Source organism: Salvelinus alpinus, chromosome 20 (genome assembly GCF_045679555.1).
Source record: "Salvelinus alpinus chromosome 20, SLU_Salpinus.1, whole genome shotgun sequence".
Lineage (NCBI taxonomy): Eukaryota > Metazoa > Chordata > Actinopteri > Salmoniformes > Salmonidae > Salvelinus > Salvelinus alpinus.
This window is the reverse complement of record NC_092105.1, coordinates 30,996,722-31,013,974: the sequence shown is the minus strand read 5'-3', so window position 1 is coordinate 31,013,974 and position 17,253 is coordinate 30,996,722. Positions and strand designations below refer to the sequence as shown.

The 17,253-nt window shown below is 40.2% G+C and overlaps 1 protein-coding gene across 1 annotated transcript in view; it reads left to right on the top strand.

Moving 5' to 3' along the window:
- LOC139546650 (low-density lipoprotein receptor-related protein 1B-like) overlaps positions 1-17,253 on the top strand; it is a 462,326-nt gene that overhangs the window by 388,334 nt on the left and 56,739 nt on the right. Inside the window, exon 58 of the mRNA XM_071355272.1 lies at positions 5,400-5,522. Coding sequence (XP_071211373.1) covers positions 5,400-5,522 — 123 coding nt within the window. The remainder of the gene's footprint in view (positions 1-5,399; positions 5,523-17,253) is intronic.

Below are 17,253 nucleotides of genomic sequence, written 5' to 3'. Positions count from 1 at the left end.
ATTTTCCTGTCCAACACCGTCACCACGTGACCAAACTGAACTATATTCTACAGGTTAGCTAGACTCCTATCCCCAAGCGTGTGTGCCAAATTTCATTACTCCCAGTCAAACAGATCAATAAATATAAACATGTGCCCATTATAGCACATAAGAAACAATACTGTGCAGCCGTATTCATTGACCTGGCCAAGGCTTTCGACTCTGTCAATCACCACATCCTCATCGGCAGACTCGATAGCCTTGGTTTCTCAAATGATTGCCTCGCCTGGTTCACCAACTACTTCTCTGATAGAGTTCAGTGTGTCAAATCGGAGGGCCTATTGTCCGGGCCTCTGGCAGTCTCTATGGGGGTGCCACAGGGTTCAATTCTTGGACCGACTCTCTTCTCTGTATACATCAATGATGTCGCTCTTGCTGCTGGTGAGTCTCTGATCCACCTCTACGCAGACGACACCATTCTCTATACATCTGGCCCTTCTTTGGACACTGTGTTAACAACCGTCCAGACGAGCTTCAATGCCATACAACTCTCCTTACAAGTAAAACTAAATGCATGCCGCCTCTCCTTCCAGTTCTCTGCTGCCAATGACTGGAACGAACTACAAAAATCTCTGAAACTGGAAACACTTATCTCCCTCACTAGCTTTAAGCACCAGCTGTCAGAGAAGCTCACAGATTACTGCACCTGTACATAGCCCATCTATAATTTAGCCTAAACAACTACCTCTCCCCCTACTGTATTTATTTGTTTATTTATTTCGCTCCTTTGCACCCCATTATTTCTATCTCTACTTTGCACATTCTTCCACTGCAAATCTACCATTCCAGTGTTTTACTTGCTATATTGTATTTACTTCGCCACCATGGCCTTTTTTTTGCCTTTACCTCCCTTATCTCACCTCATTTGCTCACATTGTATATAGACTTATTTTTCTACTGTATTATTGACTTTATGTTTGTTTTACTCCATGTGCAACTCTGTGTTGTTGTATGTGTCGAACTGCTTTGCTTTATCTTGGCCAGGTCGCAATTGTAAATGAGAACTTGTTCTCAACTTGCCTACCTGGTTAAATAATGGTGAAATAAAAAAATAAAAAATTTGTGCCACCGTGTGGTTGATCACAATGTCCTTGCAATGGTTGAGTCTTGACATTGTTTGGAACATGTGTATCAAGTTTTGTTACAATATGAATATCTTGTGTGTGATTTTATATGCATTTATGTGCCAGACCACGACCAGGTGAATGTTTATTGGTAGAGTAGAGACCATGTTGTGTGAGATGCTAGCTTGGAAAATATTGCGTTGAGAGACCTTGGGCCAAATATGCTGTATATTAAGTTTCGTGCAGATCAGTCATTCGGTGCCAGCAGAGTAGCGTTTTAAGTGTTTTCTCACAAAATTCTAAATGGCGTCTTTGAGGCAAATGTGTTCCTTATGAATAGAGAGACCTATTTACCTATTTGACTCTAGGTCAAATGGGGCATTCCACTGCATGAGAGGGTGTGATTCATGGGCCTTTACCATCATGCCAATTTGCACCCTCCTAGGCCATCTCACAGCAATTTCTATATTTCACCAAATCTTTGGAGAACCGGAATAATGAACATCAACAAATACAGTAGGGTGTCAACCAGCTTCGCTGCTTGAAACCCTAACTAAATCTAAATGTGTTGACCGGCCAGTATGTGTGGATTACTTACATTTGTGAATCACCCACTTCCAGAGTCTCACTGAAGAAGATGCCCTCACTTACAGTATACATATAATGCTTTCGGGAAAGTATTCATACCCCTTGACTTTTTCCACATTTTGTTATGTTACAGCCTTATTTTAAAATAGATTAAATATTTTTTCCCCTCAATCTACACACAAAAACCTATAATGACAAAGCAAAAACAGGTTTTTAGAAAATGTTGTAAATGCATAATTGTTTTTTTTACTGAAATATCACATTTACATATTGTAAGTATTTAGACCCTTTACTTAGTACTTTGTTGAAGCACCTTTGGCAGCGATTACAGCCTTGAGTCATCTTGGGTATGACGCTACAAGCTTGGCACATCTGTATTTGGGGAGTTTCTCCCATTCTTCTTTGCAGATTCTCTCAAGCTCTGTTGGGTTGGATGGGGAGCGTTGCTGCTCAGCTATTTTCTGGTCTCTCCAAAGATGTTCGATTGGGTTCAAGTCCGGGCTCTGGCTGGGCCACTCAAGGACATTGAGAGACTTGTCCCGAAGCCACTCCTGCGTTGTCTTGGCTGTGTGCTTAGGGTTGTTGTCCTGTTGGAAGGTGAACTTTTGCCCCAGTCTGAGCAAGTTTTAATCAAGGATCTCTCTGTACTTTGCTCTGTTCATCTTTCCCTCGATCCTGACTAGTCTCCCAGTCCCTGCCGCTGAAAAACTTCCCCACAGCATGATGCTGCCGCCACCATGCTTCACCGTAGGGATGGTGCCAGGTTTCCTCCAGACGTGATACTTGGCATTCAGGCCAAAGTGTTCAATCTTGGTTACATCAGAGCAGAGAATCTTGTTTCTAATGGTCTGAGAGTCCTTTAGGTGCCTTTTGGCAAACTCCAAGTGGGATGTCATGTGCCTTTTCCTGAGGAGTGGCATCCGTCTGGCCACTCTACCATAAAGACCTGATTGGTGGAGTGCTGCAGAGATGGTTGTCCTTCTGGTAAGTTCTCCCATCTCCACAGAGGAACTCTGGAGCTCTGTCAGAGTGACCATCAGGTTCTTGGTCACTTCCCTGACCAAGGCCCTTCTCTGCCGTTTGCTCAACTTCTTGTTCCCAACTTCTTCCATTTAAGAATGATGGAGGCCACTGTGTTCTTGGGGACCTTCAATGCTGCAGAAATGTTTTGGTACTCTTTCCCAGATCTGTTCCTTGACACAATCCTGTCTCAGAGTTCTAGGACAATTCCTTTAACCTCATGGCTTAGTTTTTGCTCTGACATGCACTGTCAACTGTGGGAGCTTATTTAGACAGGTGTGTGCCTTTCCAAATCATATCCAATCAATTGAATTTATCACAGCTCCAATCAAGTTGCCGAAACATCTCAAAGATGATAAATGGAAACAGGAAGCATCTGAGCTCAATTTCGAGTCTCATAGAAAAGGGTCTGAATATTTATGTCAATAAAGTTTTTCTGTTTTTTTATTTTTAATACATTTGCAAAATAAAAAATAAATAAAATGTTTTCGCTTTGCCATTATGGCGTGTTGTGTGTACATTGAGGATTTTTTTTATTTAATAATTTTAGAATAAGACTGTAACATAACAAAATGTGGCAAAAAATCAAGGAATCTGAATACTTTCCGAATTCACTGTACTTTCTTACTGTTCCTTGCATTACTGAAGCAATTTTATGATGACGTACCACTTAATCACAGCTTTTATTTACTCTTTCTTCTGCTTTTAAATCTTGCTTATATTCTGAATTACGCTCAATTGCAATTCAAAAATCTATTTAACTTGTGAAAAGAGTGCATCACGTAGCATTTACCCTTTATGTACAATTTTGTGTAGCTTCTTAAATACAGTGGGGAGAACAAGTATTTGATACACTGCCGATTTTGCCGGTTTTCCTACTTACAAAGCATGTAGAGGTCTGTAATTTTTATCATAGGTACGCTTCAACTGTGAGAGACGGAATCTAAAACAAAAATCCAGAAAATCACATTGTATGATTTTTAAGTAAATCATTTGCATTTTATTGCATGACATAAGTATTTGATCACCTACCAACCAGTAAGAATTCCGGCTCTCACAGACCTGTTCGTTTTTCTTTAAGAAGCCCTCCTGTTCTCCACTCATTACCTGTATTAACTGCACCTGTTTGAACTCGTTACCTGTATAAAAGACACCTGTTCACACACTCAATCAAACAGACTCCAACCTCTCCACAATGGCCAAGACCAGAGAGCTGTGTAAGGACATCAGGGATAAAATTGTAGACCTGCAGAAGGCTGGGATGGGCTACAGGACAATAGGCAAGCAGCTTGGTGAGAAGGCAACAACTGTTGGCGCAATTATTAGAAAATGGAAGAAGTTCAAGATGACGGTCAATCACCCGCGGTCTGGGGCTCCATGCAAGATCTCACCTCGTGGGGCATCAATGATCATGATGAAGGTGAGGGATCAGCCCAGAACTACACGGCAGGACCTGGTCAATGACCTGAAGAGAGCTGGGACCACAGTCTCAAAGAAAACCATTAGTAACACACTACGCTGTCATGGGTTAAAATCCTGCAACGCACGCAAGGTCCCCCTGCTCAAGCCAGCGCATGTCCAGGCCCGTCTGAAGTTTGCCAATGACCATCTGGATGATCCAGAGGAGGAATGGGAGAAGGTCATGTGGTCTGATGAGACAAAAATAGAGCTTTTTGGTCTAAACTCCACTCGCCGTGTTTGGAGGAAGAAGAAGGATGAGTACAACCCCAAGAACACCATCCCAACCGTGAAGCATGGAGGTGGAAACATCATTCTTTGGGGATGCTTTTCTGCAAAGGGGACAGGACGACTGCACCGTATTGAGGGGAGGATGGATGGGGCCATGTATCGCGAGATCTTGGCCAACAACCTCCTTCCCTCAGTAAGAGCATTGAAGATGGGTCATGACCGGGTCTTCCAGCATGACAACAACCCGAAACACACAGCCAGGGCAACTAAGGAGTGGCTCCGTAAGAAGCATCTCAAGGTCCTGGAGTGGCCTAGCCAGTGGGGCGACGCACAATTGGCATAGCGTCGTCCGGGTTAGGGAGGGTTTGGCCGGTAGGGATATCCTTGTCTCATCGCGCTCCAGCGACTCCTGTGGCGGGCCGGGCGCAGTGCGCGCTAACCAAGGGGGCCAGGTACACAGTGTTTCCTCCGACACATTGGTGCGGCTGGCTTCCGGGTTGTGCTTCGGAGGACGCATGGCTTTCGACCTTCGTCTCTCCCGAGCCCGTACGGGAGTTGTAGCGATGAGACAAGATAGTAATTACTAGCGATTGGATACCACGAAAATTGGGGAGAAAATGGGAAAAAATTTAAAAAATATATATATATTTTTTTAATACAAAAAATAAAAAAATAAAAAATTCATACAATGTGATTTTCTGGATTTTTGTTGATTCCGTCTCTCACAGTTGAAGTGTACCTATGATAAAAATTACAGACCTCTACATGCTTTGTAAGTAAGAAAACCGACAAAATCGGCAGTGTATCAAATACTTGTTCTCCCCACTGTATGTAGATTTGGTTCATGGGGCAATTGTTAATGTCTGACTATTTACTGTTTGTTTCCTGCATATGTTTCTATGTGGCTTATGTATGTAATGTCTGATCTGCAGTAAGATTTTACTTTTTTAGGACAATAAATGTCAATTGAATCTAATAATTTCTCTCTTGTATCTACAGGGCCTGAACAATATCATCCACATAGACTTTGACTACAAGAAGGAGTTCATCTACTGGATAGACTCTTCCAGACCCAGTGGACGGAGGATCAACAGAATGAGACTCAATGGGAGTGACCTTAAGGTACTGCTGCTAGGGGGGTAGTCAATGCCCCTGAATGCCCCTACCATATGCTACCTACCTTATGCCATTTTACCCCTGAGAGCTTGCTCCCATGCCCCATGCCCCATTTCCCTCTCACCATCCTCTCATGCCCAGCTGGCTTCTTTTATGTAGATGAGGATCATCCTGCAGTGCACACTGCGGTGTGAATGAACTTAGTTCACTCTTCAGTTGTGTCCCAATGGTACCCTATACCTTATATAGTACACTGGTCAAAATGATGGGCCCTGGTCAAAAGTACTGCACGATAAAAGGAATAGAGTGTCATTTGGTATGCATCATTCAATGGTTTTAGAGGTTGTAAATGTCATTCCTCCCAGTTGATAATTGATTCATTTCATCCTGTTTATAGGCAGGCATCATAATGAACTTGTATCATTCACTGAGACAGTAAACAGTGAGGCAACACTGTAATCAATGCCTATTAACAATACAACAATTAGCTGAACGCAACAGGTCTGTAACATAACAGCTTTTCTCTGGCTTAATCATGGAGGTCCGTTCGGGTCATGGGATTGGAGCCCAGAACACGCAGACGTCACAGGAACACCTGGTGGCCGCCCCGTCACTCCCCGTTCTCTCAACCCATTAGAATTAGTGTGTGGGGGGCAGGAGGCTCATTCAGCTCAATTACACCCAGGCTGTGTCCCAAATGATACTCTTGTTCCCTATGTAGTACACTACCTTTGACCAGGACTGATAGGGCTCTGGTCAAAAGGGTGCCATTTTGGATACTGGCCCAGTAGTCCTTGTTTGCCACACTGTCAACACCACCATGCCACCCTGCCATGGCTCAGAACCAGCTAAAGGGTTTGAGATAGATCTGTAGTTTTAGCATGGGGGTTAATTAAGAGAACAGTGACTCTAGCAATAGCCTAAAAATATTACTTATTTTATGGCAAAGACAGGGAGAAGGCAAAGCTGGGGATTTGTGCAAGTTAATCCCCGTTAAATGAAGAGCATATGTTTCTTCTCTTTTCAGGCATGGAAAATTGTGTTTTTTTTTTTTAGATATAGCAGTACCATATTTAGACTTACAGGAATGGATGAGGGTTTTTCTACATACATTAATGTTTTTTCTTTGGCATTGTTTGACAATGCAATTTAGACAATTATGTTATCAATAGACCCCTGGGTTATAGGTAATGTTATAACTAACCCTAACCTAACATTTTAAGTAAGAAGTAGGTACATCTGTTGCTATGGGGTAATGATGTTAGGGACAATACAGGATGAATCCCAATAATTGTTTGCCAAAATAATAATTGCTTGCCAAATATGTAATTATCCTGGTTATAGGTAACAATCCTTCGTATGAACTGCCTCCATTATTACACATATTATTTGTTAATTGTGGAAATAAATTAAGATATGCAAGATTTTGTGTTATATATACAGTACCAGTCAAACGTTTGGCAGAGACTAAAATAAGAGTGATGTCATTTTTGATTATGTCATCCAATTAAGTCAGGCAAGTCAGTTAAGAACATATCCTTATTTACAATGACAGCCTACCTCGGCCAAACCCAGACGATGCTGGGCCAATTGTGCGCCGTCCTATGGGACTCCCAATCACGGCAGGATGTGATGCTGCCTGAATTCAAACCAGGGACTGCTCTTGCACTGAGATGCAATACCCTAGACCACTGCACCACTCGGAGCCCAATAGCTGGCAGCTTCATTAAATAGTACCCGCAAAACACCAGTCTCAACATCAACAGTGAAGAGGCGACTCCAGGATGCTGGCCTTCTAGGCAGAGTTGCAAAGTAAAAGCCATATCTCAGACTGGCCAATAAAAAGAAAAGATTAAGATGGGCAAAATAACACAGGCACTGGACATAAGAGCATCCCGGAGTCGCCTCTTATCGTTGAGACTGGTGTTTTGCAGGTACTATTTAATGAAGCTGCCAGTTGAGGACTTGTGAGGTGTCTGTTTCTCAAACTAGACACTCTAATGTACTTGTCCTCTTGCTCAGTTGTGCACCGGGGCCTCCCACTCCTCTTTCTATTCTGGTTAGAGCCCGTTTGCGCTGTTCTGTGAAGGGAGTAGTACACAGCATTGTACGAGATCTTCAGTTTCTTGGCAATTTCTCACATGGAATAGCCTTCATTTCGCAGAACAAGAATAGAAAGCTCTTTGTTTCTGGCCATTTTGAGCTTGTAATCGAACCCACAAATGCCAATGCTCCAGATACTCACCTAGTCTAAAGAAGGCCAGTTTTAATCAGAAACAGTTTTCAGCTGTGCTAACATAATTGCAAAAGGGTTTTCTAATGATCAATTAGCCTTTTAAAATGATAAACTTGGATTAGCTAACACAACGTGCCATTGGAACACAGGAGTGATGGTTGCTGATAATGGGCCCCTGTACGCCTATGTAGATATTTCATTTTTCTTTTTAAATCTGCCGTTTCCAGCTACAATAGTCATTTATAACATTGATGGGATGGCGTATCACTGCAGAATGCTGTGTTAGCCATGCTGTTTAAGTGTGACTTGAATTCTAAGTAAATCACAGTGTCACCAGCAAAGCATCTCCACACCATCACAACTCCTCCTCCATGCTTCACGGTGGGAACCACACATTCAGATATCATCTATCCACCTACTCTGTGTCTCACAAAGACACGGTGGTTGGAACCAAAAATCTCAAATGTGTATTCATCAGACCAAAGGACAGATTTCCACTGGTCTAATGTCCATTGCTTGTGTTTCTTGGCCCAAGCAAGTCTCTTCTTATTGGTGTCCTTTTGAATGTGACATGGTGAGGTGGACCCTGGATCAGAGAAGAGACCAGACGAGGAGTCAGTGGTTAAGGATAAAGAATACTTTACTCGCAGGATCACAGTACACTTAAAAAACAGCAAACACTAAATCTCGAAAACTCACTCAGGAAACGACCGAACACGATAAAAAATTCAATCTCCTGCAAAGGACAACAGAAACACACCTCTTTTAACAGGGAAATCATAATGAGTAAATAGGACACACCTTAGTGTTGTTCATGTCTCTGCTGCCCTCTGGTGACTGGTGGAACCATGACAATGAAGGGCGGACGCAGTCTCCTCCGAACAGTTGATTTTGAGATGTCTCTTACTTGAACTCTGTGAAGCATTTATTTTGGCTTCAATTTCTGAGGCTGGTAACTGTAATGAACTTATCCTCTGCAGCAGAGGTAACTCTGGGTATTCCTTTCCTGTGGCAGTCCTCATGAGAGCCAGTTTCATCATAGATGATGGTTTTTGCAACTGCACTTGAAGAAACTTTCAAGTTTTTGAAATGTTCCTCATTGACTGACCTTCATGTCTTAAAGTACTGATGGACTGTCTTTTCTCTTTGCTTATTTGAGCTGTTCTTGCCATAATATGGACTTGGTCTTTTACCAAATAGGGCTATGTTCTGTATACCACCCCTACCTTGTCACAACAACACTGATTGGATGAAACGCATTAAGAAGGAAAGAAATTCCACAAATGAACTTTTAACGAGGCACACCTTTTAATTTATATGCATTCCAGGTGACTACCTCATGAAGCTGGTTGAGAGAATGCCAAGAGTGTGCAAACCTGTCATCAAGACTAAGGGTGGCTACTTTGATTTGTTTAACACTTTTTTGGTTACTACATGATTCCATTTGTGTAAGTTCATAGTTTTGATGTCTTCACTATTATTCTACAATGTAGAAAATAGCAAAACATAAAGAAAAACCCTTGAATGAGTAGGTGTGTCCAAACTTGACTGGTACTGTATATATTTGTAAAATAACTGTTTACAATCAAGGTGAGGGTGTTGGAAATGCTTTGGCAGTTTTTCTGCTTCTGTTGTGTGGGTGGCACTGTGTGCCTTTTTTAAAGGATGGGTCCCAATATCCCAAAGGCCCTAAGATAGAGGTGGACAGGGATGGTCTGCCAGACAATCCAACTTTGGATGGAGGGAGGTTTTATCGGGTGGAATAGTGGAGAACAATTGGAGGTTTACTCAGTAGCAGGGCAAATACTATGGCACCGCTACAGTATCTGGACACTCAATCATTATGGTCATTTGTTATGGTAAGTTTACAAACATATATTATGATAAATAGAATTGATACTTGTATCTCATTATGGTAAGTGTTGAAATAAGTATAGCCAGTTGTAATTGTACAATTTTAGATTATGTTTTGTGGAATAAGGTTTGAGGTGGGCGAAATATAGTTCTTCCATGGTCAAAGAAACTCAAAAGGGATGATGAAATTAATTAACAATAATTTAGATCCAAATTAGCAAATTGTTCAAACAGATCTGCAAGGTAGATGGATTATTTTAAATATGTTATTGGACCATAAACAGATTTGTACATTTAATCAAAGCCAAAGACAGCAGATCCCCTTGTGTTGTACACTTTTAAATGTGCTATGCAATTCAATACTGATCTTTTAAAACAAAAGCAATTTAGGTCAAAATAATTAATATTAACAAAGGAAATAGAGGGACCAACAGTACAGTGGATAGCAATAAAAACTGTACAATAGAGGCATAGAATACATTAAAGGAAAAACTAAAAGAAATGGTGGAACTTATTTAAGAAAGATTAAGTGTAATATATTATAAAAAATATAGCGAACTGTATGGACTCTAGGGAAAAGTGCATCAAATTCCTTTTTAATCTTCAACATAGAAATTCTACCAAAAATCATTTTCGGAAACTTGTTACAAATTACTGAGTCACCCATGATTAACCAAAGTGTAACGGGTGTCGTCGGAAGGATGAGACCAAGGCGCCGCGTTCTTTGAGTTCCACATAATTTATTAACGAAGTGAAACTTTAGAAAAGAAAAACCAATAAAGAATACAACGACCGAACAGCTTCGTTGTGCAGACTACCTGCACACAAGAACAAGATCCCACACAGAAAGATGGAAAAGGGCAGCCTAAGTATGATCCCCAATCAGAGACAACGATAGACAGCTGCCTCTGATTGGGAACCACACTCGGCCAGAAACAAAGAAATACAAAACCTAGAAATACAGAACATAGAATGCCCACCCAAATCACACCCTGACCAAACCAAAATAGAGACATAAAAAGCTCTCTACGGTCAGGGCGTGACACAAAGGATATTTTGAAAGAGGAAGCAAAGTATTTTAAACATATGTTTTTGTTTCCGTCTCCTCCATATCCACTAACCAAAGTTAATTGTAAGGACATTTTTTTCTATTAATAATGGAAAATTAACAGCTATACAGAAAGATTCATGTGAAGGCCTAAATACAGAGGATGAATTTCTTGATGCAATTAAAGCTTTAAGTCGGAAAACTCCAGGGCTGGATGGCATACCAGTTAAGGTATATATAACTGTTTTTTAATGTACTCAGAGGACCGATATTAGCATGTTTTAACCACTCCTATAATAATTGTAGATTATCAGATACTCAACAAGGTCTGATTTCATTATTACTGAAACAGGACACAAGTAGTAAATATAAAGATCCAGCCCATAAAAAAAAATGGAGGCCCCTTACACTTCAGTGGTGTGATGCAAAATGCATAGCGCATAGAAGTAAACAGGTATTGTCAGATATTATTCATCCTAATCAGACAGGTTTTTTACATGGACAATACATTGTAGATAAAATAAGGACAAGTACTGGAAACAATAGAGCACTATGAAAGATCTGGGAACCATGCCTGGTATTCATAGCTGACTTTGAAAAGGCTTTTGAATAAGTACGACTGGAATTGATATATGAATGCCTGGAATATTTACATGTTGGGGAATCTCTGATACAATGGGTTAAAGTTATGTATAGTAACCCTAGGTGTAAAATCTTAAATTATGGCTACTTCTCAGAAAGTATTAAACTGTTAAGAGGAGTTAACCTTTACTTCATACCCATTCCGGATCAGGGAGCATCCTCATCAAAAAAGCTGACTAGCATAGCCTAGCCTAACGGGACAGGGATATCATATAATATCATTTTCATGAAATCACAAGTCCAATACAGCAAATGAAAGATAAACATCTTGTGAATCCAGCCATCATTTCTGATTTTTAAAATGTTTTACAGCGAAAACACAATATGTATTTCTATTAGCTAACCACAATAGCCAAACACACAACGGCATGTTTTCACCATGATTCCACCGCATAGGTAGCTTTCACAAAATCCAGAAATAGAGATAAAATTAATCACTAACCTTGAACAACTTCATCAGATGACAGTCTTATAACATCATGTTATACAATGCATTATGTTTTGTTCGAAAATGTGCATATTTATAGCTACAAATCCTGGTTTTACATTGCAGCCACCATCACAAATAGCACCAAAGCAGCCAGAATAATTACAGAGAGCAAGATGAAATACATAAATACTCATCATAAAACATTTATGAAAAATACATGGTGTACAGCAAATGAAAGATAAACATCTTGTGAATCCAGCCAATATTTCCGATTTTTTTAAGTGTTTTACAGCGAAAACACAATATATATTTCTATTAGCTCACTACAGTAGCCAAACACACAACGCAATTTACTCCCCGCCAAAATAGCTTGCACAAAACCGACAAAATAGAGATAAAATTAATCACTAACCTTGAACAACTTCATCAGATGACAGTCTTATAACATCATGTTATACAATACATTTATGTTTTGTTCGAAAATGTGCATATTTAGAGCTGCAAATCGTGGTTATACATTGTGAATACGTAGCAACAATTCACCAAAATCTCCTGAGATATTTTGGACAGTCACCTAATCTAATCAAAGAACTCATCATAAACTTTACTAAAAAATACATGTTGTACAGCAAATGAAAGATACACTGGTTCTTAATGCAACCGCTGTGTTAGATTTAAAAAAATTACTTTAGTAGAACATACAAAATGCATTATTGTGAGACAGCGCTCACATATTCTCCGCCGAGTTGAAGCCAACATTTACCACAAAAATACGAAATAACATCATAAATATTCTCTTACCTTTCTTGAGCTTCCATGAGAATGTTGTGCAAGGAGTCCTATTTCCAGAATAAATCGTTGTTTGGTTTTAGAATGTCCATTTCGTCTGTCAAATTAGCAACTTTGGCTAGCCATGTGGCGCGAACATGCTCATCTTCTCTTAGCGCATGGAACAAAAAATTCCAAAATTCCCAATAAACGTTGAATAAACTGATCAAACTCGGTTGAAAAATCCTACTTTATGATGTTTTTCTCATATGTATCAAATAAAATCAGAGCCGGAGATATTCGCCATGTATACCGAACGCTTTTCAGAAGACAATGTGGAGCTCCTTCGCGCGCCGTGGAAAACTGACAAAAGGGCAGACCTGTCACTCCAAAAGCTCTTATTCGGCCTCAGATCAAGCTAGACACCCCATTCAACCTTCCACTGCCTGTTGACATCTAGTGAAAGGCGTATGAAGTGCATACATATCGATAAATAAAAGCCAGTTGAATAGGCTGAAACAGAGCCTCGTTTTCAGATTGTTCACTTCCTGTATGGAAGTTTGCTGCCAAATGAGTTCTGTTTTACTCACAGATATAATTCAAACAGTTTTAGAAACGTCAGAGTGTTTTCTATCCAATAGTAATAATAATATGCATATTGTATGATCTAGAACAGAGTACGAGGCCGTTTAATTTGGGCACGATTTTTATCCAAAGTGGAAACAGCGCCCCCCTATTGACAAGAAGTTTTAAACAAGGTTGTCCACTGTCGGCATATCTATTTATTACGGCCATCGAAATGTTAGCTATTAAAATCAAATCCAACAATAATATTAAGGGGCTAGAAATCCCAGGGCTTAAAAAGAAATGCGTCATGGTACGCTGATGATTCATGTTTTCTTTTAAATCCACAATTTGGATCCCTCCACAGCCTCATAGAAAATCTACATAATTTATCCAACCTCTCTGGATGTGGCAGTGGCAGTACAGGTAGATGAGGAAAAGGAGGTAGCCGGCAGCAGCAAGTCGAGACAGAAATTAGTTTAGACAAAGATGACAGCTAGCAGCGATCAACCAGCCAGCCAGCCAACAATGGCTTTTATTCCACATGTCACAAATAAACCAACTTGAACATGATTTAACTTGCCCTAAGTGTCTACACACCGGACTGAAAATCTCTAAACACCCCACCAACCAGGGATTCTGTAATTCTGTCATGATAGAATGTGCACACTGTGAAGGTGATTGTGATGCATTTAGGAGGAGTGTTTACACTTCCTCCAGGCTGCAGGAATGCTCAAGGGGAGATGTGGCATTTGACATAAATGTGAGGATGGTTCTTCTAGCCCATGAACTTGGACTTGGTTATGCTCTACTTAAGAAAATAAGCAAAGTTCTAGGGATTTCTTCCTTGCATCTCAGCTCATATCAGAGACATAACAGGAGAGTGACAGGTAAATTTGTATTTTATTTTATCTTTATTTAACTAGGCAAGTCAGTTAAGAACAAATTCTTACTTTCAATGACAGCCTAGGAACAGTGAGTTGTTCAGGGGCAGAACGACAGATTTGTACCTTGTCAGCTCGGGGATTTGAACTTGCAACCTTCTGGTTACTAGCCCAACGCTCTAACCACTAGGCTACCCTGCCAAGAGAGAGAGTAGCACATTATTGTCAGGTGACTTGCTGTGTATAGATTTCCTTGCTCCAGCAAATGTATTCAAAGTGAATAAACAGAGTGATAGGAAAACATAACTATACAATGAGACTGTCGCATAGGCCTCCAGTGTCATATGGCTGTAGCCTACTGTGATTACTGAGAAATTAGTTTTACATAAAGTAAATACATATTGACATGGTAATATTTACATAGGGTAACATGCTGACATTTAGTCATGCAGTTATGACTGTAATGTCAACAGACATCATAATAAATACTTTAGTTGCAGAGACTCAGAGAGGGCCACAGTCAATGGAGAGTGCTGCAAAGATAATTAGAATAGCATATGTGTGTGCAGATACATTGTAACAGGTCTAGTGATAGACTATGAGGTGTATACTGCCATGCATGTGTGATGAAAAGGAAAAGTGGAATTAGTGAGGAGGAGTGTAGGGAATGGAAGGATTCACATGCAGATGACTGTGCTCAAAACATCTCAGGTTCGAGCAAAGCATGGAGCAGGAAGCAGCTAAACGCATGTGGGCCAGATCAGTCAGTCGCCACCACGTTCGTTACACCCAGATGCTTACAGATGGTGACAGTACTGCATACAAGGCAGTTGTCAAATTAGATCCCTACCCATGCATTGAGATAGGGAATCTAGAATGCATCAATCATGCCCACAAGAGGATGGGAACAGCGCTTCGTAAACGTAGTTCAGAGAAACACCTTGGGGGGAGAGGTGTAGGGACCTCACTGCACAAAAATGTAAGAGTCTGCAAAACTATTACAGGGGTGAGATTCTTAATAACCAGGGTGATGTAGAGGGCATGAAGAATGCTATCTGGGCTGATCTTGTCAATTCCATGTCAACAGACAAAATCCCTAATCGCGGTAGATGCTCGTCATCTTGGTGCTGGTACCAGCGAGCCCTAGAAAATGGTGAAGATCCACCCAGTCACAAAAACCATGGAGGCCATACTTTTTTGAATAGAGAGGTTGCACAGAAAATGGTACCTCTATATCATAGGATGTCAAATGATAACCTTCTCAAAAGAATGCAGCACGGAGGAACCCAGAATGCAAATGAATGTCTGAACTCTGTAATATGGATCGCGATGCCCTAAAACTGTCTTTGTGGGCAAAAAAGCCGCATTGACACAGCAGCCAGTATTGCGGGAGCCACTGCTATATCAAATGTGATGGACAAATTGTGGCTTGACAGCACTTTGGTGACACTGGAAGCAATCAGAGAGGAGGATGCGAGGCATGTTGTGAGAGATGATGCTGCTTCAACAGAGTGTGCCAAGCGTAGGCGCAGGTCCAGTGACAAAGTCAAGAAAGTAAAGCGGCACCAGCAACAACTCAGAGGGCCTTACATATGGGGCAGGCATAGCTGATTAATGTTCTGTACATTTCAACAGCCATACAAAATCCTTGTAAGTGACAAGTTGAGCAAAGTGATATGAGAATCTCAAAACTGCATATTTGCCTAATAGACCAGTATTCAAAGCATATGCTCTATTGCTTGAAACAAATTTATTAAACCTGCTAATGTATTTGTAAAAGGTATATTTTATGTTTGTCAGTTTAGAAGTGATATAGGAATAAGCGTTTAATTAATGTGACATAAATGGTCATATTTATGGAAAGTACATTTTAATTGCATTTTCTCAAAATGACACTCAAAGCGGCAATTCATTTTTCTCAGTCTTCCAAGGACATACATTCACATTATCCCACACACAGGTTCTTAGGTCTTATAGTCAGACTTTTACAGAGGTGTTTTTTATATCTCGTTTTGATTTTAAGTGTCATTTTATCTGTAAATATATGCAAAATATGCATCCGTCATACATGTGAATAGTGTTTTTTAAATAATTCCATGAAAATACAATATTTTGATAAACTGATTAGTAAAAGTCTGACCGTTTGAGTGTCTTATCACAATAAAAAAAATGATCTATCCAAATTGGTTCTCTAGCAGTGTAACGTTCGTTGAAAGATGAAGACCAAGGTGCAGCGTGGTAGGCATACAGTTTCTTTAATTTAAATGTTCCACCAAAAAAACAATAAACAACTCAACGAACAAAATGCTTAGGGGTGCAACCCATGCAACAAACAAAGACAAGATCCCACAACAGAAGGTGGGAAAAAGGGCTGCCTAAGTATGATCCCCAATCAGAGACAACGATAGACAGCTGCCTCTGATTGGGAACCATACTCGGCCAACAAAGAAATATAAACATAGATTTCCCACCTTAGTCACACCCTGACCTACCAAATAGAGAATTTAAAGGATCTCTAAGGTCAGGGCGGGACAAGCAGATTGGTAAGAATGTCTCACCCCGTGTTCAAGACTATACAAAGACTACCGTTTTTCGGTTATTTGAAAATGAAATAATCTCCAAAATATCACTTTTTAAAACAAGACAGAGAAAGTTAGTAGTTTAACCTACCAGAAAAGACAGAACAAATATTACAACAAATATGGCTTAACTTTTGGAATCTAGTTTTTTTTTAAATCAATTAGTATATTTGAGTTTAACCATAATATTTGTTGTAATATTTGTCCTGTCTTTTCTGTTAGGTTAAACAACCAACTTTCTCTGTCTTGTTTTAAAAATTGCTCTAGCAATTTCCTTTCTTTTCGCCGTCAGACCAATGCCTACTTCTCACTTAAAACAGTTTTTTGTTTTTAATTATATTGTGCTGACAGAACATCCTAGATCTTACCTACCTTTCCAATAACAGCCCTTAGCGAGCCTCCAGCGTGTGCTCCTATGGTCGTTGACTCTGTTCAAACAGGATGTTAAAGCATAATTAAAGGTAATCAGAGGCAAAAGAGGTGATTTGTAGTCAGAATACATGTCAGAGCCAAAGGCAGCGCCTCCAGTGAGATCCACATAATAATGGAGCCAGCCCACCTAAATGTAAGACAGAGAACACCATTATGTTGGCTCAGTTATGTTTGAAATACTTAACATCTTCTATCTTGATGGTGATTATAGTTCTATGCTCATTGTCTATAGTCAGCAGGTGTGAATTGATTCATCTGTGGGTGGTTGAAATACTGAGAAACCTCCCTCTGAAGACCATT